At 38.2% G+C, this 25,390-nt stretch overlaps 1 protein-coding gene across 2 annotated transcripts in view; it reads left to right on the top strand.

Moving 5' to 3' along the window:
* Positions 1-25,390, top strand: part of dock1 (dedicator of cytokinesis 1) — a 200,865-nt gene continuing 175,475 nt past the window's right edge. For both annotated transcript variants that reach the window (XM_041973613.1, XM_041973612.1), the window contains exon 1: positions 1-186. In XM_041973613.1, the coding sequence (XP_041829547.1) occupies positions 144-186 (43 nt within the window). In that variant the 5' untranslated portion in view covers positions 1-143. The remainder of the gene's footprint in view (positions 187-25,390) is intronic.

Genomic DNA, 25,390 nt, shown 5'->3' with positions numbered 1-25,390 from the left:
GTCACTGGTGGAAAATGGCTGCTCGGAGCAGCTCCTCAAACCTCAGAGAAAACTGAAAAAAAGTCTTCATTATTAAAAAGAAGTCACATCTGGAACTCTTCCAACAGGCGAAAGGACACCTCGGGGAAGCCTCGGCAGTGACAATGTCTCGCTGGGTGCCTACAAAGAAGGAAAAGTATGGAGTTGGTACGTAACGAAAACTTGCACACTCCATCGCTAGCTCGTCCTAGCTCTCTGCTATCAGATTGCACAAGTTAGGGAAGAATTGTGATTAGAAAGCAACCGGTTGAATGGCTCTTTCATAAGGAGGTTTACGGTATTTACAAGGCAAATTTGCCTTAAGTGGAGGAATGCAAATCGTGTGAGTTGGGGATTTGCCCGCTAGTTTGCATGGAATGTTAAACATGGATTGTGTGGCTGTCTTTTGTAAGGAAGAGGGCTGAGTGTGGATTGGGAATTGTTAGAGGCGCGCCTAGTTTGCAGCGCAGTTTCCTGTGTTGTGGGGCCTCCGCTAAAAAATAACTAGTTAAAGGCTACAAATGACTAGTAGCCTACCTGCCTGCTTTTTCCTCCTCTTGTTTTCCGCATAGTGTTTTATCGTTGGTCATTTACTGTCAGCGCTTTGAAACCTGGCCCGAAACCAGGATTCCACTTTCTCTAAGGAAGCAACCAAACATCACAGAGAATGTGTGGTTCTTGTGTTCAAGTTAAAGTGAAGTGTTCCACTAAAAAGGCCATTATTTATTCGGCAGGTTTCTTTAGAAAAGCCGTGACTTTGACAACATTTATTTAGAGTACTTAAGGATGAGTGGGGTGAAGTAGTATGATCATTTACTGAAGTTAAAATACGAAAACAACAATGTTAAGCACCTACATGTAAACAACGCAAAAGTAAGGACGTTTGTGTTAGGTCGCTCGTTTCTCCCCTTTAGTGATAGCAATTGATATTGTTTTATACATCGTTGGAAAGTCTGATCCGTCACCTTTACAACAAGGTAAAACTTGTAAAGACTGTTTCTGTGGAATGTGTGGTCTGTGATGATAATTTGAGGGAGTGTTGTTATCCTGGAGGATGGAGTTTGGTCCCAGATTCTGAAGTTATGGAATCACTACTGGCTCCAGAATCTTAATTTTATGTCTGTCAAATAGATGCCAAACATCTGTGACTGGAAAACACACCTGGCAGGACCTGGATCTCAAAACAAGACTGAACACCTAGAGGAGAATATTGCAGGGGGTTTTGGCACATTCTTCTGGGACACTACCCACACATTTAGCTGTGTTCCTCATTCCACAAATGCATTCCTTCTATGTTATACCTTGTTGTAAAGGCGTTGCAGCACCAATTATGACAGGAAAAATAATCAACAAAACACAAATTTCCTTACTTTGTGTGCTAATTCTAGCTAAAGCATTTTAAAAGCATTTCTTCACAGAAATATTGGGAAAGCAGCATGTTATTATTGCAATTTCTGTCTGGGATTAATAACTATTTTTTTATTTGATTTTATTACCATTGAGGCTGGTTAGACTTATATAGCACTTTATGATACTATCAATTTTATTTACACATCAGCAGTTCACATGAGGGAATTTTACTTTGTGAGAAGCACAAAAAGTCCCTTCGAGCAGCAGTTTCCATTGATTTGGAGGAATATAAAACTTTTATTGGGACAACGGATAAATCCGACAGGCCATGAAATAATAAATCAAAGAGGGAAAAGAAATATCAAACCTCCAACGCACAAATAAGTCCTAGGTTTTTGGACTTTTCTTTTAAGTTTTTATTTTTGGTGAGATATATATAAGGGAACAAAAACGCTTGTAAATAGGAAACAAAGCTGTCAAATGAATGTAATGGAGTAGAAACTTCATTATCCTCTGAAAAACTATTGAAGTGGAAGCATAAAGTAGTATTACTGAATCATAGTACATTAACTAACTTCATACCTCTGGTTATGTTCATGTCTTTGCCTCACGTTTGGAACAATGAAGGCGCTTTGCTTCAGCTGTTTTATTTCCAGGACTTGTTGTTCACTTTAAAATACATTTCATACTCATGCTTCTGCTCAGAAGGGTCTTGATTTTTTTTTTTCTACTGTCATTTGACAAGTGTGCAGGATTGTTTATAAAGGAACTACTTCATAAACCACTTTGATGAAGGCAAAAGAGATCGGGGGAAAAATGTAAACTTGCACTATATGAGAAGCGCTGCATAACTTATTGAATTTTCTTGAAGGGTGGTGTTAAATATTAGACTAAAATAAACCCAGTAAAACAATTTCACTTATGCCTGAATATTAATGAAACAAATATAGATTTTTCTGGGGATCCATGGAACATCCCAGTGCAGTTCCTTTAGCTTTTGAAGCCCAGTGTTTTCCAGGTTTCATTGCAGTGGAGTGTTATTTTTTAATGCTTGTGTCATCACCCCCCCAACATGAGCACACCGAGCTCATTTTGGCTCTGCCTGTTAACAGAACTGAGGCCTTTGTAGCTGTGTGAGGGTTGCTGATGCTGACTGATGGATGATTTCAGCAGGTTATGCTAAAGCTTTGATTGGTGTCCCAGATTGCAGCTTTTAAATGAGCTCTATCGTTTTCAGGTGCTGGTGTGTGTGTGTGTGTGTGTGTTTGCAACCCTGATTCTAAAGATTTCCTCTCCATTCTGAAATAAATTACAAGCTGAATTCCCTTAAAAACCATGGAGAAAATCCTCACAGGGTTCACTGAATGCAAGAACAGATGAGTCATTAGTTGAAAGAGAAGCAGCTGCCACATGACGGCTGCAGAGGATTGGTGGGGTGTACAGCAATTGCACTTTTAATACTCCATGTGTTGACCAAGTAGCACTAATGAGCACTCTGTGAGAGCTCTTACTCTCTCTGTTCTCACTATGCATCTATTTCTGTTTCAGCAAAACTTTTGTCTTACTGCTCTCATAATGGCCTCAGGGGTTGTTAGTGCACGTAAGAAAAGTTTCATTCTGCTTATGTAGAGTACTGAAGTAATTTTAAATGGTTCTGTTTACATATCAGTAATGGTATTTATAAAGAATGCTTTGCAAAGGAGACACCTTGATCAAATAAGCAATATTGAAAAATAAGCCCAAATATATTAATAACAGACAAAACCAGATTAATTGAGAAAAGAACTTGACCTGGAAGCAAGAAATGAGTTCCAATTAATCTGAGTCTAAAAATAAATCAACAAATTGTTTCTAATATTAATCATCAAGACATTTTTATTTTTAAAAATTAAAGATTGAATTAAATTTAGTTTAGAAATTGCTGTAAAATAGTGACAAAAGGACATTAGCATGATTTAGCGAAGATCAAGTAGTAGTTCAAGGGTGTGGATTTTGTTCACGAGAGTGGGAAGAATGGAGTGGGATTGGTGCGACGTCCTCAGTGATGGTGATGTAGGCTCTGCATTAGTCTGTCGTGATGAAGAGGGAGCCAAGCCAAAAGGTGAAGCACTTAATTATCTTGTCGATCTACATTACAAGCTGTGGGAAGTGACCGAAAGAACAAAATTGTGGATACAAGTGGCCAAAATGAGCTTCCATCACAGGGTGTCTGGACTTTCCCTTACAGCTCGGGTTAGAACCTCAGTCATCAACAGGAGTCAGATGAAGTGGCTCAGGTATCTGATTAGGATAGGGGAGGTCTTCCAGGTACGTTCCACTGGGAGGAGACTGAGGAAGACCCAGGACACGCTGAAGGGACTACATCTCTCTGCATGCCTGTGATTGCCTTGGGATCTCCCGGATGAGCTGGATAAAGTAGCCAGGGAGAGGGAAATCTGGGCTTCTCTGCTTAAGTTGCTGCCCCTGACTTTGACTTTGACTTTTCTCTGGGAGGCAGTTGAAAAAAATGATGTCATTACTATCATCAGACATCCACATCACATTATGGCTGTTGAGTCTGTGCTGCTACTGCGCTCCCTCAAGTAAAACAGATTGTCTTTTTTCCTTTAGCCAACAGGCTTCTGTATTCTGACAGTAGCCTTTTAATCAAGTGCTATTTTAACCTGGACTTTAATTTTCTTCTATTGATTACTATTTTACTGTTTACTGTTTTTTTTGGTACATCTTATTTTTCACCTAATTCTGGTCTTATGATCTTTTAGTCTGTTTGGACTGCTGATACTGACATGGACCATTGCTACTTATTCTAAGGACTAATTGTTAATAAATGATGTGGATGTGGGAGAGCTATAAATGGATTGCCCTTTGGGATCAATAAAGTTGTCTTGAATCTTGAATCAGATATGAAACTAGACTTTCCCATTCTGAGGTTAGAAAAACTCACCTGACTAATTTGGTTGCATGCAAGATGTTACTGTGCTTTTCTTCTTTTTTTTTTAATCTTTATTAGTTTAATTTCCTCTTTTTATACTTCAGTAAAATAAACAATGAATGCCTTCGCCCTTTTAACTGTTGTATCCGGAAAAAGAATCAGCCATACTGCAAGTCACTCTTAAACTCGTAACAAGTGAAGTGGAATGTAAGAAATGAACACTTTTCCACGAGAGGCTTTGTGTTATACCGGTAGTGACAATAACATTAGACTGAAATATATACATGTATTTTAAAATAGATTATATAAGTGATATCCTGCTTTTCTGATTTTATTCTGTGTTCTGACATTAAGTGTTGATTTGTTTTTCTGTGACTTCACGTGCTATGAGTTTCCACTCAATGAGTCTAAGCTAGATAATGAACATCGCCTGTTATAAGAGATCATAGTCACTAAATGAGGCTTTGGTTTATTTCTCAGGACAAAAGATACATAAATATGGCTTGGTGCACTTTTGAATAGTAGTGTTTTTTTTTTTCTTTGTTTTTTTTTCTTTTTTCTGAGGTTAAAGTACCCAGAAAAGGAAATTTAGATGCGCCTTCTCTTATGTTGCATTATTGATGGATAAACAAAAACTCAAGAAATTTACTGAAGCTTAAGTTTGTCTGTAAATGAAAACCATTAAAATGCACAGCTCACCATAGTATGACAATGGCAGCCTTAGCAAAAAATGCAACAGAACATTGCTAACTTAGAACAAATGGCTGTTAAGGCTGTTAAAATATAGAAAGATTAAAGCATCTGTTACATCTCAGCTCATCTTAAAAAGGTTCACATCATGGTGATTTAGCCAAACTGCAGCAAGATAATCTTTTGTTCTGTTTTTACGTGTCACATCTGGGGGAGACATTCCTGTGCTGGCAGGAGGTGATCAGGGTATCAACTGTTGCCATAGAGATGCAATAGCAAGATGCAGTTTGAAGGATGGTGAAGCCCTTGATGAGGTGGAAAAAAATCTGCAAAAAAGTAATCCATTAAAAAAAAAAAAAATGTTGATGCTGCTAAAAATGTAACTCACCGTTTAGCAGAACATAGTTTCAAAACTAGAAAAGTAGAAAGTGATTGTGAAATAGATAACAGCAGTGTGATGTAGAGTTGGGCCAAAACTGATACCAGCATTGGAAATACTTGCCGATCCTACCAAAAGTAAGGGTACTGGTATCGGCGAGTATTTCTGTCTAAAAACCTTCCAATACCACTGAAATGGAATCATAAAGCTTTGTTTCCCACCCAACACGTGCACACACAGACACAGGAAGTTACTCAGTCTTGCAAGATCATTGTTTTGAGTTGGTTGGCGGAGAAGCAACTGTAGGTGAGTTAGTTGCACTAACATTTAGCATTAGTGGTATGTTAGTAATTTGGCACAAATACTCATTAGAAAATCTCGCTAGCCAAACAGCGACATGCCTAATATGCCTCTGTTCTTTGTGGAAAACATTCACTGTAAGTCCAATTTCAAGATAGTTTCAAGGTGGAGGGAACTTGTGGTTTGTGATTCATCTCATATTTAACTCAAAGTGTTGTCATTGGATGCACTAGCAATAGTAAAAATTTATCAGATCCATGCCACTGTCACGTTACGCTGAAGAATGAAATACAATTTATAGACCTTGTAATAAAATAACACAGGTATCGGATCAGTACTTGGTATCGGCAGATACCTAAACCCCAGGTATCGGAATCGGTATCGGACAGAAAAACATGGCATGGGAACATCCCTGGCATGAAGTGGTGTGTGCAACTTCTTGTGTTCATTATGTTGTTTTTCTAAATGTCCAAAAAGTGTGAATGTTCCTTTTTTTTTTCTCATTCAGTAGAAAACTTTTCACAGTTTCTAAAGATATTGTGAAAGTCATTTTCATGAATTGTTCTGGGAGAAATAATTGAGTGAAAATCTCATGTAACAGCCCTGACTTGTGCTAAAAGCAGCTTTTTGCATTCTGTGTGAGAACTACTTCTACTTTTCTCTGTATTTGTTTTGGTGTCTGGTGAAGTCTTTTCTTACATGGCTCAAACTAGATGTAATTCTTTCACACATTATGTATTCTAACAATACTTAAAGGATGCTTTGCTTATCCTTCTATACATATCTTTAGTGAAACTTTCCGACTTGTTTTTCTTTCCAACGATACTTAGATTACAGACATCATTTGGGTGAGGTTGTGACCCTTTTTCCCCCCACAGTTTCTTTAGTCTAATGGTATGTGAGCTTCCTGACTAGATTTTGGAAACTCTGGCTCATAATGCCTCTGTAATCTTTAAAATCTTACCAGAAGAAAGTCAGTTTATTGCTTTTCTACATTGTTTGTGAGGACAGCTATTACCCTGAGGCATCAGCCTGACTTCCTGCTTTAAACACTGTCTTTATTTCTGGAGGCGTCTTCTGAAAGCTGTCTGTGGACTCAGACTTCTCTCAGCCAATCTAGCCAAAATTGACATACTAAACCAGCACTAAAGAAGTACTCGTGCTCCCAAAAAATTGTAATGATTTATTTCAAATGGAGGATGAGGTCAGGACCAGGCTTTATGAAAGAGGCCAATAATTTTGTCAGAGATGTTCACTGAACAGCATATCTGCTTTGACCTCGAGCTGATTTCATTACACTCTTCTTTTCTTGACAAATGCCAACCAGCTCAGCATAAATTATTGAGATCAGGAGTTTTGGAGCCTAGTTATTCTTGTGGCATCCTGAGTGATTCAGCATGGCCTCGAGGAAAGTTGTTTAGCTTCTTCTTGGATTTCTGCTGTGAATTAACCGGAAATACTTTTTGATGCTAATTTCAAGTGCTGTCTTATTAATTCTGTTTCATCAGGATGTTGCTGTTCTTTGAGCGCGACTTCAGAGAGTTATAGTTATAGAAGGCAAACCAGGGAACTGGAAGCAATAAGACTTATCTCGATCCACACATAACTGTTGAGATCTTGACACAGTTTGAGCCTGTGCTCTTTTGAGAAATGTTTTTTCCACTCACTGATGCGTTTCTCTTTGAAGTTAAACTTGAAGTAATCTATTATATTAGCAGCTCAGAACATGAAACACCCAAATTTATGTGGACAGCAGATACTTTTTCACTATCCCACAGTTTTAGGTTTGGCCACAAAGGAAATGCTTCTTCCTGGGGTTCAGATCACAAACTGGCAGCTTATCTAAAGGGACAGTCGGTCACACAAGAACACACACTAAACTCTAAATTTTCCTGTGACGTGGCTGTGATTCATATTTTTAAACTGGTGTGTGGCAAAATGATGGCCAACAGGGCCGACAACCCCAGTGGGCTGTCGTTTGGAACAGGTTAGTGATGACTGACACATTTAGAGCAGAAAATAGAGAGACAGTCTTGTCTTGACTCAGACTGTATGTTATTTGTAAAGGCTTAACCACCTCACACCCATAAACGCAGAATGCTAACAAATATGGTTGCAATTAAAAAACAGTCTTAGTTACTAAATAAATTCTAACCATATGTTTTGAAACGCTCGCCTTGAATTTAATTCTGCTTTTATTGGCTCTGGCTGAGAGTATTTGGTGTGAAACATGGCAGAATAATTCTCTCTTAGTCATACTATCCTTGATGTCCCGTTGTCATTTTTGTCTTGTCTGTAACCACATATAAAAATAGAAAAAGACAAAGTGTTGCTTTTGTCATAACAGCACTCCCTGCTGCACATTATCGCTATCAAATCCGTTGTAATAAAGAATATTAAGAATTAAAATCCACTTGATTTGTCTTTGTATATGCATGAACTTTGTCTAAGAAGTGAAAATAAGTTGACAAATTTGGAGATGTTGTTGTTCTAAAGACGCTTATTAAAAGGGAGAAAATGTAGTGAAGACAAGGAGTTTTTTTTTTTCTTTAAATCTGTTTGTGATGTTTGTTTTCAGCCTGGTTGTTTTTCTGAAATAATAGAAGAATGCACCAAGCACTCTAATAACTTCTTCTCTTCTGCAGTGGTGCCCAGCATTGTGGAGAGGATTGAGTATGCTAAGATGTGTTTTTGTGAAGTAAGTGATGCCTGTGAGAAGCGTGCAACTCCTTTTAGCAGTTACTTAGAGCCTGAATGCTAAGCTAACACCATTATTTCCAATTTTATGAGTTTGTGAATCGTAGCAATGGATTATTTATTTTCATATCCGCACAGAAAGCTGAATTCGTTGTCCACCTGGGACCTTTTCTCCCTCAGATTTTTCTTCCTATTCAATACAACCAAGCTGCAGTTATTGAGCTGCCCTGCAGATCTGTAAACAACAGTGTTCCTCTTTCTGTCTTTTACACCAACATAAATGTCTGTAAACCTTGCCTATTAAGTCACAGTTTAAGGTATGATTCATATACTTTGTGTAAACCATAAATATACTAAGCTTTTTTATTGCATGCAGAGAAAGAAATAAATAAAGAAAGAAAGACATTCAAATGTATTGATCAATAACTCTATGTTTTCTCAGTATTCATTACAAATTTTGCTGATCAGCCTCTTCTTTTCTCCTTGGAGGTCAGTATGACTTTGCTTTTATTCATTCTGAAAGGGAATTATATATTAACTGTGGGCCGTGCTGCTTGGTGAGGCAGTTCTAATAGTACAGCTCCCAATGGCTTGCTTTGAGATGGTGGCTAAGTCAAATGACAACTGGCCTATTTAATCAGTGCATAGCTAAGTGGTTCCACAGTATTCCGTCTTGGCTCAATACTGAGACAAAGCAGGGGTGCTTCTATGTCTTGTTTCAAGAGTCGCTGCCACCAGGGAGGTTGAGTTGAGCTGGAGGAAAAAAAACAGCAAGTTAACTTCAGATTTACACAGTTGGAAATTTAATTTTGGGTTTACTAATTGCAGTGCAGATGAAGCTGGGTTTGTAGCAGTGGTTTCCTAAAGCTGGAATGTTTAACAACAAAGCAGGAAGCTTTGTCAATGAAAAGAACAAATAATTCTGGAACATGCTAAAAAATTGAGCCCCATGAGTCAGAAGTGAGTCAGCATCCTGTGAAATTGGGTATTTAGGAGATGTTTTCATGGTTTCTACTGTTTCTGTTTTCACTGCAACTACTGGAAACAGTTGGTGCTGACGTATATAATCATAAATAATGTAGCCTGCATGCTTATTTTAATTTGTGCCTTTAAAAACAAAATCTTATAACTCCAAATTGTATTAACCTGTAATGATTTTAACACATATTTCAGTAAGAATACATACATGTCATCTCAGTGACATGAAAAAAAAAAAAAAAAAAGATTTGTGGCTGTTCAGAGACTTCATGTAACACAGTATGACTTCATAAAGCATCTTTGTGGTAAAAGCTGACACATGTAGATGTGTTGCCCCTTATAATTGCAGAGGACCTGATGTTCCCTTTTGTCAGTATGACAAAGGAGCGAGGCATGAAGGCAGCGAGACGTGTGTGGGTTGTCCCTCTAACTCGACTACATGGCGGGCGTTCTCCAGCACCCTCAGTATTGATCGTGGACGTGCCAAGCAGCTTGGGCTTTGTCTGAAAGGAGTCCTGCTGTGCTTCTTTGGCTTGCTTGACAGCTGGTTAATGGAGTGGAACACGTCAGTGTAAAACAAAGGTCACTGATGCAGACATATGTTGTACATAATTTAGATTCAGCTAGTTAAAATTCAGTTGCAAGAACCTTTTCAATGGTCTAATTATATATACAGACAGTATCTTTAGTCACTACACGTGGTAATTTTAAAATAAATGTGCAGTGTGGTCTGCTGGTGAGGATTTCATAGAAGTGTTTTGCTCTTACCCTGCAAAACTCAAATCCACTTTTCACACAGGAAATTATTTGGTCAATGTTTTCAAGACTTTTGCTTTTGCTTAACATCTAATAACCACAAAAAAAATCAATGAATATACTTTATTAAATGTATATTAAATGTATATTAAATATCATGTTTAGGGTAGCTGTGGATATATTAAATATGTTAAGAGTGGGGAGATTTGCTCCAACTATTATACAGCAAGTTTCCCATAAACCTTAATTTATATACACCCCCCCCCCCATGTAGCTGGATTACTCATAATATAATGGAAGGATTTGCATGAAAATGTCACTTTTCATGTTAGAGTCCAGATCTTCTTGTACTTCAGTGTACATGGAGTTATGCAACCTTGAACTGCTCTTTTTACCCTTTTGTAACCCAGCAGGTATGTTTTATTTATTTATTTGTAATAAAAAAAAATTTGAATTTGCTATGGCCTCCAGTACAAAGTCTTGAGCCTGACATTAATGCAGTCCAAACAGTCTTTTCCAATACTGATAATGTGCATGTTGTATTACAATAAATTCTCAACCTATTGTGCAGCTCTAATTTAAATGATGGGGAAACAAATATTAGGAAGCCTTTTAGACCACATTTTACTTTGTCCTATTAGTAGTATTAGTAGTAACAGTAGTAACTGTGGAGATGATGTATGTTGGATTTTATTGTGTCTCGTGACAATCCAGGTTTCTGTTGAATAGGAAGTTATCAGTTTCTGTTTTCATGTGCAAGTTGTACCTTCACAGTTGTCAAGAGCTTCATTCAGACATTTTCTTATGTTACTGTTCAGCAGAGACAAAATAAGCAGCACAGTTGCTCATGGAAACAAGTCTCGTAGGGCATTAGCTGGCAGTGAACTTGAGACTTACTGAGCTGGGATTTAGAATTCTTAACTTCTTGCTGACCACTTTAGGTCAGGTTTTATTCTGTAAGAATATTGAGCTTGTACTTGAGTTGAGGATGTGCCTGGTTGCCAGTAGGCGAGCTCAAACAGGATAACCTGACTGTTTTGGTGAGTCAAGCATGGGCTAAATGGACCTTAAGCATCCCAGGAGGAAGCCCATGTGGAAGCTCTTGGCAGATGAAACTTGGGGTGTATGCTAGCCTTAAATATAATTGCCAATGACATTGAAAAGCCAACTGTTATTACAGACCCATAAGCTGAGGCAAATTCTCAACTCAGCATATTTATTTAGCTTATGTAAACTTCCTCAGAGGCATGTTTCTGGTCATTATACTATATTGATTTTGAGTCCTTTAATCCCATGTTGAGATTCATGCATAACAGAATTCCCAGGGAGCAACATCACAGTGGCTGTTCAGGTTATAAAAATGTCAACACTAATATCAGCTGCAGTCCATATTAATGTTGCATTTGTCACCTTTAAAATGAATGAATGAATGAATGAATGAAAAATACTTTATTAATCCCAAAGGGAAATTCAATATTGTAGTAGTAGTAATTTTTTTTTTTTTTTTTTTTTTTTTTTTTAAACAATCACATTAATTAATTAAGGGCTTTGTTCTTCAGCCTGATAGCTGCTGGAAGGAAGGATCTTCTGTATCTCTCTGTCTTGCATCGGACTTGAACAAGCCTCCCACTGAACACACTCTGTTGTTTCGTCACAGCGTTGTGTAGAGGGTGTGAAGGATCTTCCATTATCTTCGTCAGCTTGTACAGAATTCTTTTTTTGATGATCAACTCCAGCGGCTCCAGAGTTACTCCAAGCACAGATCCAGGCTTTCTTGATCAGTTTGTTAATTCTTTTCAAGTCTCTGGTTCTGATGCCGCTGCCCCAGCAGATTGCTGCAAAGCTGATTGCACTTTCAACAACAGACCTGTAGAACATTTGCAACATTTTGGTGCAGACGTTAAAAGATCTCAGCTTCCTTAAGAAGTAGAGTCTGCTCTGACCTTTCTTGTAAATGTACTCAGTGTTGCTTTTCCACTCAAGTCTGTTGTCCAGCTGAACTCCAAGGTACTTGTATTCCTCCACCACCTCCACCTCCTCTCCCATGATGGAAACACTTCTATGTGTGTTCTTGTTCCTCCTGAAGTCAACAATCATCTCCTTTGTTTTCTTGGTATTCAAGATGAGATGATTGTCACCGCACCATTTCACAAACTGACCGACCAGTTCTCTGTACTCTGCTTCTTGTCCATCACTGATACACCCAACAACTGCTGAGTCATCAGAGTATTTCTGCAGATGACAGAACTCAGAGTTGTACTGGAAGTCTGAGGTGTACAGCGTGAATAGAAATGGTGAAAGTACAGTCCCTTGTGGTGTTCCAGTGCTGCTGACCACCATCTCAGACACACAACCTTTCAGTCTCACAAAGTCTCTGTGAGTCTCTGTTTGTGAGGTAGTCGTAAATCCAGGTGGTTGTGGAGGGATCCACCTGGAATTTCTGCAGCTTCTCACACAGCAGAGCAGGCTGAATCGTATTAAAAGCACTTGAGAAATCAAAGAACATGACCCTCAAAGTGCTGCCTGACTGGTCCAGATGAGAGTGGGCTCTCTGAAGCAGGTATATGATGGCATCTTCAACCCCAAGCCCATTACGGTATGCAAACTGTAATGGGTCCTGAAAGGTGTTCACCTGCTTGCTGAGGTGAGCCAGTAAGAGTCTCTCCAGGACTTTCATGACGTGAGATGTCAGGGCGACTGGTCTGTAGTCTTTTGGTTCAGCTGGTTGTGGTTTTTTAGGTACTGGAACAAGGCAGGATGTTTTCCACAGCACCGGGATTCTTCTCTGACTCAGGCTGGTGTTGAACAGGTGCTGGAGAATCGGACATAGCTGTTTTGAGCAGGTCTTGAGAACTCTGGGACTGACACCATCTGGACCTGCAGCCTTGTTCTGGTTCAGTTTCACCAGTTGTTGCATGACTTGGTTACAGGAGACAGACAGAGTGGAGGTGGAGGCAGAGGAGGTTTCAGGAAGTCCTGATGTGGAGGGAGATGAGGTTGTGTCCAGGTCCTTGACTGAGCTGCAGGGTGACAGAGTGGAGGTGTGACAGGAAAGCTGTGGGCTCATGGAGGGTGTGTGGCTAGTTGGGGTTGAAGCAGGAGATGAGCTAAACCTATTGAAGAACATGTTCAGTTCATTCGCTCTGTCCAGACCTCCATCGGTCTGATCCTCCTTTATCCCGAAGCCAGTGATCTTCTTCATTCCTGACCACACATCCCTCACATTGTTTTTCTGAAGCTTACTTTCCAACTTCTTCCTGTAGTCCTCCTTGCACTTCTTCGTTTGTGTTTTAAGTTGTTTTTGTGTGGACTTCAATAACTCCCTGTCTCCATCCCTAAAAGCTTTCTTTTTGATGTTCAGCAGCTTTTTCAGGTCACTGGTGATCCAGGGTTTGTTATTGGGGAAGCACCTCACTGTTCTTGTTGGAACGGTGCTGTCCACACAGAAGTTAATATAATCTGTCACACACTCAGTCAAGGCGTTGATGTCATCTCCATGAGGTTCACATAGGACGTTCCAGTCTGTAGCCTCGAAGCATCCTCTCAGAGCATCTTCAGCTTCATTAGACCAGGTTCTAATAGCCTTTCTAATGACTGGTTGTTGCTGAACGATGGGCTTGTAGGAGGAGGAGAGAAGAACTAGGTTATGGTCTGATCTTCCTAAAGGTGGCAGGGCAAAGGAGCTGTATGCATTTTTAATATTTGCATAAAATAAGTCCAACGTTTTGTTTTCTCTGGTGGAGCAGCTGACAAACTGTTGGAAAGTTGGTAGAGTTGCAGAAAATGTCCCACGGGTTGTTTTGGAGACTTGTAATTGAGGTGTCAGTCAGTGATTGTGGTTGCAGACTGCTGTGTGCTGCAAGAGACAGCCTTTCAGTATGGCTGGCATTTGATGAAATGGCCTTTTGTGTGTTTGTATATGTGTGTGTGGAGGTCCAGCTAAATACTTGATAAAGTCAGAGGAGGCAGTTTAAGATTTCAATGAGTGGCAGCTTTACTATGTGACCAACCTTTAAAGATTTAGATGAAGTTGTCTCACTGATGTAACTGACACCCCGAACTCATTTTTTAGAATGGAAAACAGATCAATATAGTGAATGTTTCATCTGGCCTTTACCTTTTCAACCTTAACATTAAAACTTAAGTACATTTCTGTATTTTATTGTGTATGCCAGTGCCACTTGGTCAATTAAATTTTTACTCACATATGTCTGCAGAAAAGTGCTTAAAAGTCCATTTTGTTAAAGAGTTGAGATTACATTTTATTGATTAATTAATGGAGAGCTGTGGAAAAGCCTAAAAAAAATCTTAATTTTCCATCAAACAAATTTAACTATTTTATAATTTTATTTTTTATAATACATTTTACGTCCTCAGGCTCAGACTATCTGATAGAAAACACAAACCAAAGGTGAATTGGACCCATTTTATTTATTTATTTTTATTTTTTTTTATCCCTAATCAAATTATCTGGATGTCTAGACCAGATTTGAGAGCTTTGATCAAGATTATGAAATAATACTTGCAAATAATCATAAATGGCCAGAAGCTTGTAAATTAAGTCTGTATTTGAAAAGCTGTGTTTTATAGCTAATTAAATGAATTGGATGTTATTTAATGATAAACAGAACAGCCCAAGCACCTCTGTCTGGACGTTTCTTATGTTGTGGTTGCTCAGTCATTTGGAAACCACAAGCTATAGCTTTTCAAACAACCACATCACCAACGACAGTGAAAACAAATAAATATAAGCCCTGAAAACGTGACAACGGAAGAAGCTATTTTATAGTAATGACATGCGTGCTGTTTGCTTTTGCTGCACATTGCTACTTGTGTTAGAAAACCCATGTTTGGCTTTAGTTACCCCATTCAATTAGTAGTAAAGCTGTTTATGATTCAGACTTAAATAAGCATATAATGCCAATCATAATTCTCTTCTTATTTAACATTGCCTCTGAAGAAATTAACTTAAGGGCCTGTTTCGTCCTGCTATAATTTGTGTGCAGCTTTCATTAATGTGGAGGTCACCCGAACTTGTTATTTAAACTCCACTTCTAATGTGTATTTCAGAAGACCAAGTGGTGACGTTTCCAGTGGGCAGTACACTGTACTTTTTCAAACAACACTTTGCAATCACAAGAAGAGCAGAGTGGTAGTTAATTCCAGCAGCTAACAATGTGAAGGCAAAATTAACTTTTTTTTTTCTCCAGGTGAATAAACCAGCTACCCTGGGTAGCCTAGTGGTTTAGAGGATCAAACTGAAACTGTCTTCATCTATTCTCGTAATTTAACATATAGAGCTTTAGAGATGTGCGTGATTTGTAAAATACAGCTGGAAATAAGTATTGAAATTGCAGTCATTTCAGCAACACAGAGGCTGAGTTAAAGTTTCTTTATCTGCTCAGTTGTCTTTTTAATATTCCTCCTGTGCAACACTCCAGCTTGCTTTCTAAGAGTGTTTGACATTTTGATTTTGGCATTATAGTTTACTGCAGGCAACTGTTCCTAACATAACTAATCTCCCTCATCTATTTCTTGAAGAATTTTCAACATTTTGATGCATTGCTGCTCTGACTTGTGACTCCTGCTTATAAATAGTTTCAAGAAGAACAGGTCCTAGCCCTTTCCAGTTACCTTTGTCTTTTCTTTTCCCTTCCTGCTTGAGCCTCAGCAGATAGCAGCTGATGAGAGGCAAACCTGTCAAGTCATGCCAGTGACTCAGATTAGTAAGAGAGTGCCATCAAAGAGGTCTCAAAGTAAACTTGCTGACTCAATTGTGGAGCTTCTTTAAATATTTTAAGGAAATTATATAATCATCAGCTTTCCTTTCACAAGAGATGTAACACAGGGCAGGAAATAACTGGCTGCGTCTTGTTGAGCCAATGGTTCATTTGTGTGGATTTTACCAGTTACTTCATCATTTTGTGGACTGGTGCAGAGACGGAATAAATACAATACTGATACCATGTACGGATGCAGTTCATGTGTGTTCCCTAAAAGATCAAGATTATTTAAAATAATGTTCCTGTTCAGTGAATGAGTAAAAGAGAAAAGTGTTTCATAAGGTTTTATTCATTGGAAAGCTCGAGAGACGCGTGTGTGCAGAGTGCGGAGAGGTTTGCTTTGCAGAGCCAGTGCAAATACTCATGTATCACCACGTATAACACCAGACCACTGTTTGAGAAATTCTGTGTGAACGGCTTTGCTCAGTGCTCTGTAATGAGCAGGGATCTGCTCTCTCTCCCTGTTGTATTGCAAAGATGATTTTCAATTAAAGGAATAAGTCTGCTCTATAGAGGCAGCGTCAGCTGAGTTATCCGCCTGTGTTAGATTGCTCCCCGAAGCCTCTAATGTAGGATCTGGTTGAATGGCAGCGAGTTGTGCCAAAAGGTATCACAGCTTTTGGCATCTAAAGCTAGCACTCAGGAGTTTTCAGGAACTGCTCCTCTTTTCACCTTACTACTTTTTTTTCATGCCTTTACCCTGCCCACTTCCCCTTCTGTAAACAGTTATATTTTTACTGTGTTCTGTTCTACTTTTAACGAGGTATTGTTAATCTTCCTGGCTGTCAGAAAAAGCATCAGCATTTCCTCCCGCCCACTGGAAGGGCCTGATCTATTGTGATGCAGTGATATCTTGTGGAGCATTTCCTGCTTGCTTTTGTAGCTGGATTAAAAATCAGGTTTTACCAGTGAGAGAAACACCCCTGCCTTTCCTGTTGCGTCACTTAGCTGGTGCTGTATTCTATGTTAATTCCAGTAGCGTTATCTCCACTTTTCAATTACTGACTGAATTAAAAAGCAGTTGTGTATAATAGGTATTAGTGAAAATGGAAGCAGATCCTGAGATCAAGGTCTAAATTGGCCTCTAAATTAGAGCCATCAGGCATCTATGTGGATGCTTAAAGCTCTAATTACACCCTTTTAAAGAGAGAATTGAAACTAATTATGTGTTCTTTGCTCAGTTTATCCATTACAAAGCTCTATATATGACTTTATATTTGTGTATTTAAAATATTTTAGCCAAATTCCAGTGAATTTCATTGCTGTTTTTTATTAACATGGCTTTAATTTATTTTAGAATGTTAGAAAATATCCCTAGATGACTGTAAGAGTTTTAACTCATTATTTGTCAACCTACAATAATGCTGCAAATATTTTTTAGTAAGGTGTTGTGTTTGCGTCCATCTACAGTCTCTACTACTCAAGGTGTATCCATAGTTATCTTATGCTAATGGACTGTGTTCACACTCAATTTGAGGTGAGAAATTTGCAACGTTGGCACCAACTTTAAAAAACAGCTTCTAAAATAAGAGGATTATCTGATTTTTTTTTTCTTGTTTTTTTCTTTCTTGTTGCTTTAAAAATCCCTAAGTAGTTGTGACAAAATACTGTATTTAAAGACAACTCCTTAGGGTTGGAAGTAGAGATTTACCAATTCACTTTTTTGGGGTTATTATCCGATTCCGATATCTGAAATTTGAATATTTTCCGATACTAAATCAGCTTATGCAAAGATTATTATGATTATTGTCATTATTGCTGTTGTTATTGTGTAAAGTTTCACCAGGCTATAGTAAATCACACATCACTCCTTATTAAGAGAGCAACTGATAAACACAATTAATCCAGTTTAAATGCTTTCCATAAAGAATTAATGAAAAAACACCTTCTAAATTAAATCAAAGACAATGTCTGTAGTTGCTTTGTAATTTTAAATAAAAAACAAAGTTAGCAATAATTTAGCAGTAACAATTCATTTATGTAATATTTAAAGTTCAAGAGAATGTGTTGTAAGGGAGATGGATGTATATGAATGATCTGGGAACACTAGATAGCCTGAAAGTATTCCAAACAAACTGTGGTCTGCAGTGTTGGCTCGGAGGGCTAGTTTCTGCTGAAGAGGACTTCTGATCCAAGAAGATACTGTTCAATCTGGCCAGGACATCTTTGTGGAGCTGATTTACAAGATCTTTTAGTTCAGTTTGAAAATCATTCAAACAGGACTGTGCTAGTTGTAAATGTTTAAAATGTTTTACATGCATTAGTGAAACATCGGTAACTCTGCGCTGTGAAATTAACCCATCATGCTCAACAAGCTGCATCGTACGAGCAAAACAACCCAAGCTGGAGAATCCCACGTCTTCTTTCACCTTCTTATGAATCACATTGTCATGCAGGATTACAGCATTTTAGCCAGCAGATTTTTCCAGAATTTTACTTGACAGATTGACCAGAATGATGCTTTGGGGCAACTTCTCTTTGGACTAATCCATTCAGTTTTCACTGGAAGTTTACCACTTTGCTGGAACGCTTCAGCAAGTGTCTGCTGCACTATATTCTCTTTCCTTCTTAGCTGAACAACATTTTACCCTAGAAACATCGGCTGTTTACACATTTCAAGTTGCTGACTTGCTCTTTTATGTTTCCAGACTAAAATATATCCACATTTGTAACGTGCTAAAAGTGATTAGAGGTAATTGTGGTAATGTTTTGCAGTGTAGCTCAGAGGTTAGTGCTGAACTTTGCACTGCTCTCTAGTGGATGCATTACTTAACAACCATGCCAACACAAAGGATGAATGGGACTATGTGAGCAGGGATGTTTAACAACTCTTGACATACCTATTTATGTACGTAAATCGAACATAAATGAGTAAAAGTGGGTTTAAAAAAAAAAAGGATTTATCAATTTGAATTGATACAAATCCAATTAATCCAATATCAATTCATAAAACTTGGAGATCGATTATTTTACCAAAAAATCGAAATAGGGAAAGACCTCCAGTGTGGTAGCCTTAGAACACATTTCCACTGGTGCTGTTTCATGTACAGAGTACCATGCCGGATAGCTCTCTGCCTAGGCTGCTGCTCATACTGGGTACCTTAATGTGAAAACTGTTTTCCAGCCAGTTCGGTCCGCTTGAGTAAAGTGCAGTGTTAAAGCATACCAAACCAAAGGAAGGTGTGACATTTCTTGGCATTCCCTGCGCAATTGAACAGAGTTCCCTGGACTATCTTATTGTGAATGCACCCTTAGAGACATTACGTGAAGCTATATGGTGTGTTGAAATTTGTTAAAGTCTAATATTGTACATGAAAAATTCACTAGGAATCGTATCATGGAGTCTTTGCTGTAGTCTGACCTCACCATCAATATTCACGTTGGTGAATTCTTCCACTCGTTGCCTTTATGTGCCTGTGTATGTCCCTGTATGATTTGCAGAGCAAGAAAAAAGATGTAGATTTGTTTTGCTACCTTAGAACCATTGTTTTAGTGTGTATTAATGTCACAATGAGAGAGACAAATAGAGGAGTTACTTAATCCCTGCAGGGCATGTATTGAGATGTGGAAGATGTACATGCTCCATCTGTCCCCCAAAGCATTGTTGCTTCAGTTATCCTAATATAATCGAAGAATACCTAACATATCTGTAGCAGACTTAACTTTGGTTGTTCTGTCTCAACATCCACAAGGCTTATCAGGAAAAGATAGTAAATTACTGCAACAGCATCTCACTCAGCTTACAGTTAGTCAGTCTTTGATAATCATTTAAAGTCAGACTTGTATCTGTAGAGAATACAGTGTTCTGTGTTTGGTTGTATGCAGCTTTTCTTTGCCAATTCCTTTGTTTTGCCTCTGAGATGCAAAGTGCAGCTAGAGTAGAATAGTCATCTTCTATTCATTCTAGCTGCATGGAAAAGGTTGTTCTCACTCCACTCTGTGCTTGTTAAAAGTCCTCATCTTTCAAGTTAAGCACTGTATTAATCTCATATTCCCTTTCTCTGTTTCACAAAATATTCATATTTTTTCAAAATCCACAATTTTTTTCTATTTTTTGCACTATGAGACTGGCTGATTTCTTCCTAGTTATTCTCAATGTGGACGTCACATGAGTTTCAGTTTGAATGAATGTGTATTCTGTAGAATTGAGAATTGAAACTTTACAGTATCAGCTCAGTGGTTTGCAGTTTTCAAGTAGGGACAAATAGACAAGGCTTCTGCTGCCACAGTTCAACTGGTTTTTTTGTCTTTGTTTGAATCCCACAAGTAATGTTTAGCTTCTTTAAATGCATGCAAAAACAATGAAAAATCTTTTTTCAATGGTTAGTTAAAGTCATATGTTTTTTTTCTTTCATCTCAGTTCCGGCTAATTTGTACGACTGTTAAATTAACACTTGCACATCTGTTGATGTCTTTGTAATAGTATGTTGATTCATTTCTCTGTTTTCATTGTCTGATCATTCTAAAAGTACAAATACATCACTTTATTTTAAATTGTTAAAAGTTTTCTGTCCTATTCTGTGATGCATTTCTGTAATTTTTAGATAAGTTATAAAGGGGAAAAGGTTAACAATCTATAATCTGGTGCATCAGTAGGTACATACCTTACTTACATTTTTGTTGGATTTTGAACAAATACTTCTTATCTGGTGTCCTGGAGTGACAAAAGAGTGGAGTGCTGTGGGTACGTACACATCTAAGAGACTTTCTCTACCTTTATATCAGCCATTTGGCTACAATGTTAAATCTGCTCAAATAAACTGGGATCTTTAACATGAATTTAGGAGTATAAAAGCTCCCCGAATCCCGTTTGAGTTAAACCTTTGTCTTTGAAGCAGCATATCAAAAATTCACTTAAGACTTACTCGACAGTTAGCTGGAAACGCAGCTATTGTGTTCTCTGAAAACTCCTTGCTGAAAGTAGTTTGCACGTATTGCATATTATTTGCATCATCTTCGAGTCTTCTGAACTCAAAAAGACACATAAGGAAACTTTGAAGATGATCAACTCTACTAATCCCCATTGGCACAGGATGATAGAAATGTATGCTAAAACTAGAGTTGTATGTCAAAGTTTTTCTGCAGTTTTCGTTAACTTACACATTGACTCCCATATTGTATTAGCCCATCTCTTCCCAAGAGAGAGATGCCATGTTCTCTACGCTTGCCTTTTCCTTCTGTAGTACCCTGCTGTCTGGGATCGCCTGGTTGACCGTGGGCTTACTGCCCATGGGAACTTTATATAAAAAATCAGAAGGCTAAGTTTTTTTTCAGTGAGCTGTTTCTGTGGGCTTCTCGTCTCCACCCCTCCATCAACATACTGTATTATCATCTGAGTGTAATGATATGTTATACTCTGCGTGGATTAATGCAGGTCATTAGTGAGCGCAAAGTGTGGAATTACAATCAGCCCAGTGTTTGGATGAGGCTGCTTATAATTGTAGAGAGGGCGTAGACGTGCTAGCTAAGTTTATAGGTCTGTAATCTGATTCCTCACTCGTTTCAGATGATGATAATGTTCTCCGAGTTTGCACACCCTTATGTAAGAGGTTATGTATGGTAATGAGTCCCCGCCAAATGATGCTACTGTTTATCCCGTTTCCACAAAATCATTTGCATGCCACACTCGAGGGAGAATATGGTCCACTTCCTCATGTTCTTCGTCTTCTTTCTCTGATGGATTTTCTCTCCCTCACTGCTCTCTAATTGACATCATTTTACTTGGATATGCAAATATAGGTTTATGAGTAATCAGAGCTGTCATTTAGTTCCCTCATGACTAAAATCATTTCGGTTCCTGTGTTAAATTGCACAATCATTGCTTTAGATGGCAAGGCTGTGTGTGATGGTCGTCATTTAGTCGGCATCTTCCCAGAGTGTTGTTTGTATTCATTTTTGAAAGTCTTTCCCAGTGAGGATGTTCCCAGTTCTGTGGGCTCCTATTTGTTTGATATTACCCTCTCATTGGCAGGAATGACAGGCGGAGTTTATGTTCCGATAAAATATAAAATTTAATGCTTCTCTTAGAGCCGGTTATTACCTCTCATCATCTGTTATTTAGGTAACCTGCTGCATCAGCTGGACCCAGTTCTAAACACACAGATGCAGCTTATAGCTGAACAGGCTTTTTTCAGCTACTCTTAATGACAGTTTAATTGGAGGTACAGTGCTGAACAATGATGAGACTGCTCTGAGGCCTCAACACAGATTTCTCTCACCTCCTTTTTGATTGCTCTGTTGCTTTCTGCCCCTGGTACCTTTTTGTATTTGAGTGTGGCAGACTGAATACATTTCCTGGGGTCTTTGTTCTTTTGTCAACCCACAGCTCGTGTTCTAGTGAATTCGCCCGGCTGGTTGGATTGTACTAGGGGATCACAAAATGCACCACGGACAACAAAACAACACAGAGTTGAATAAAATAGTTGACACATAGGATTTCCTCCTTTCTAGTAAATGATGAGGCACTATGCTCTGCTAAACTTTAGATAGAGACCGACAGCTCAGGTTATGGTGTCTGACATAAGTTACTGTTTATGAGTAGCGTTTATGAGCTTGGTGAGGATCTACTTTGCTACAGACCAGTGCTTCTTGTTTTACAGGATTAGGGAGGTTTTCCTTGTGGCATTTTTGTAGATGGTTTTTTGTCACCCTTCCAAAATTAATTTCTCATTTAAAATAACAAGAAAAAGAAACATCAGGCATTTGTTATGCTACACAAACCTTTTTATAAAGGATAGCTTTGAAGTAGTTCTTGGATGAATTGTGTGCTTAAAGAGGGGCTTCTTTGTTATGACACGAGTGTGTCACCTATCTACTGTGATGCTACAATATGTTTGATGACTCTGGTGAAAGTTCGCAGAAGTGGTATGACAGGATTTTACGGGCGTAAACTAAGGGAGTATAACACCAGGATAGTCTGGCAGGACTCAGTTTGATCATGTGGGGAATTCCAGAAAAATTTGGCATCTTGCTTTGGTTTGGTTTGCTTCCCAGTGCACCTTATTCAAGCGGGCTGAACCACCTGAACAACATCACGCAGTTACTGCTTGCTAGGGTCAATATTCCCATTTATATGTGATTTTCTTTTAAATTACTTCGTTTTCATCATTTTAAAGTTTTTGCAAGTGATTTACCAGTATGGTTACTTTTATTTATGCATGTTTATCCCTTTGCAGTATTTTGTCTGCTCCGTAATAAGAAATTCTCTGTAACTGTGATGTGACGCGTTTGAATCTGAACAACCTAAATGTTCAAGTTAATTCTGAACAGGTTAATTATTTGATAGTAAAGTAGCTTGATGTTTTAGTAGTATTCATAAAGATTATTATGTCTCATTGTTGGCTGACTTAATGTTCATAAATGATCTGTTACATTAAAAATGAAAAATTTCCTTTCTTGGAGCAGAACACATAAAATAACTTCACTTCAGTAGCAAAAACAGGAAAAGCAGAGAAACTTTTCCAACTAAAGCACCCAAGAGCTTATTGTGACAAACATACACAAAATAAATAAAAAAAAATAAAAGAAGACACTGTGGGCCGGTGGGCGTTTTATTGGATTACAGTTCTTCAGGTGGCAGATGGTTGTGGGAGAAAATGTTTGATTCACTTGTGTTACTATTAGCATGCTGGAAAGGCTGCAGTGCCTGCAGCAAGGGTCTTTTTTTAATTAAGCAGCCATTCACCTTTGGAAACCTCTGAAGTGGCTCTGCATGTATTAGGACACGCATGTAGACGCTCCCATACACCCCTTTCTCCACAGTCCCTGCCAGCGTTGATGTATATTGTGTATAGGTTCTGTGTGTGTGTGTGTGTGTGTGTGTTGACAGATGTTGAGCATGGCTGTTGGACAATGACGTGTTGTTCACCTGTCACTTAATAAGAAAACAAGTTTCACCACCAGTCAGGATTTTATTGTCTTTGTAATACAACCTTGACACGTTGTGATGAACCTCTGACAATGAATGTGTGATGTTATGTGTGCTGGCTTGTAAATCGATGCCTTCAGGGAATGACCTTCATTGTTGTTCTTCAAGAAAAAGGGATCTTTGCTGAGTGTAAAAAAAAGATTTTTTCCATGTGGTACTCATTTTTTTGTTGGATGTTTTTTCTGTGAATTTTATGTTTTTCTTAAATGGTATATGAATAGTATCCAAAACCGCCATAATGTTACTTAGTTGGTTCTATTAGACTTAAGTCATAGAGTCCAAGCTGTTTATGTTGTTACATTATAGGCCACAGCCTATTACCCCTAACCTATAACCAATCAGATTGGATGTGGGCAGAGCTAGAGGATTCAACTGTCAGATATTCTTAAATATACATGTCTCATCTAAAAGTAAGAGGCTCCACCTGGTGGTGCATTTATGTGCTTATAATAGTTACCCAGTTAAACCAATTATAGTAATTAACAGTTAAGAATGACAAAGTTATTTATGTGGGGTGCTTCAATAACTAAGTCTGATTGTATGATGGTTTTTGTGATAAACCGTGTTATTGTAGTTTTAAAACTAGAAGGTTAGATAATAGCACAGTATTAAAAGTAAAACATCACAAAGAGAAATTGAATAGTTCTTTGTAAGAACATGTATCTAAAAAGAAAATTTAAATGTTAGCTAGAAGCACTGAGGGAGGGCAGACCTCCTCCAAGCCATTGTAATTTTCTTTTACCAAAGATTGTGGTCATTATTTTTGAGTTAGAAGCTTTAATGGCAAAATTATCCATATCTTCCCATAGTAAAGAATCCATAAAAAAAAATTCCTGGATCCAGGCGGTGATCCGGATCACCCCCAAAATCTAATCACTTGTCCTTTATTTCATTTCTGACATTCTCTGAAAACTTAATCAAAATCCATCCATAACTTTTTGAGTTATGTTGCTAACAGACAGACAGAGAGACCAACGCCGCAGAATATATTGTAATAAAACCAAGTAAAAATGATTTCTCAGCTATTTTTATTCCCTTTTTTTGTCCCCGTTCCTTTGACATGGCCTTGTTGAAGAAAATGCTTCAGCGATGCATCAAAAGTCGTATATTGGTTGTGAAAACGCTGCTGTTTATTGCCCCAGCATGTTGTCTCAAATGTGGGAGACCTTTGGTGACCTTTTGATGTGACAAAAGGCTCCCAAGCCGTACTGTCTAATAAAGCAATTTCATAGCTTTGTGCCAAGAAAATTTCCCTATTGGATGGACACAATGAAAATATAATAATTGAGAAAGGCCTAAAACCATGCAGCTTGTATGCTTTTATTTATTTATTTTAATTAATTTATTTAGCAATAAAACTAAGGTTGCTACTGCAGTGTTGGCTATAGAATCAAACGTTTTTTTTTTCTATTGGATTATATAGAAGCATCCAGGAAAATCACGATCGTGTCATCATTCTGTCTGTCTCATCCTGTTCTAAGCAAATATGTTTATCACTGTCAATGTTGATTTGGCGTTATCCATCATTATTGATTTCTCGTCAGTAGGTGGTAGAGATGTGTTGATACAACAGCATGGCT

This window comes from Melanotaenia boesemani, chromosome 21 (genome assembly GCF_017639745.1).
Source record: "Melanotaenia boesemani isolate fMelBoe1 chromosome 21, fMelBoe1.pri, whole genome shotgun sequence".
Taxonomy (NCBI): Eukaryota; Metazoa; Chordata; class Actinopteri; order Atheriniformes; family Melanotaeniidae; genus Melanotaenia; species Melanotaenia boesemani.
This window is presented reverse-complemented; position numbering and strand designations above follow the sequence as displayed.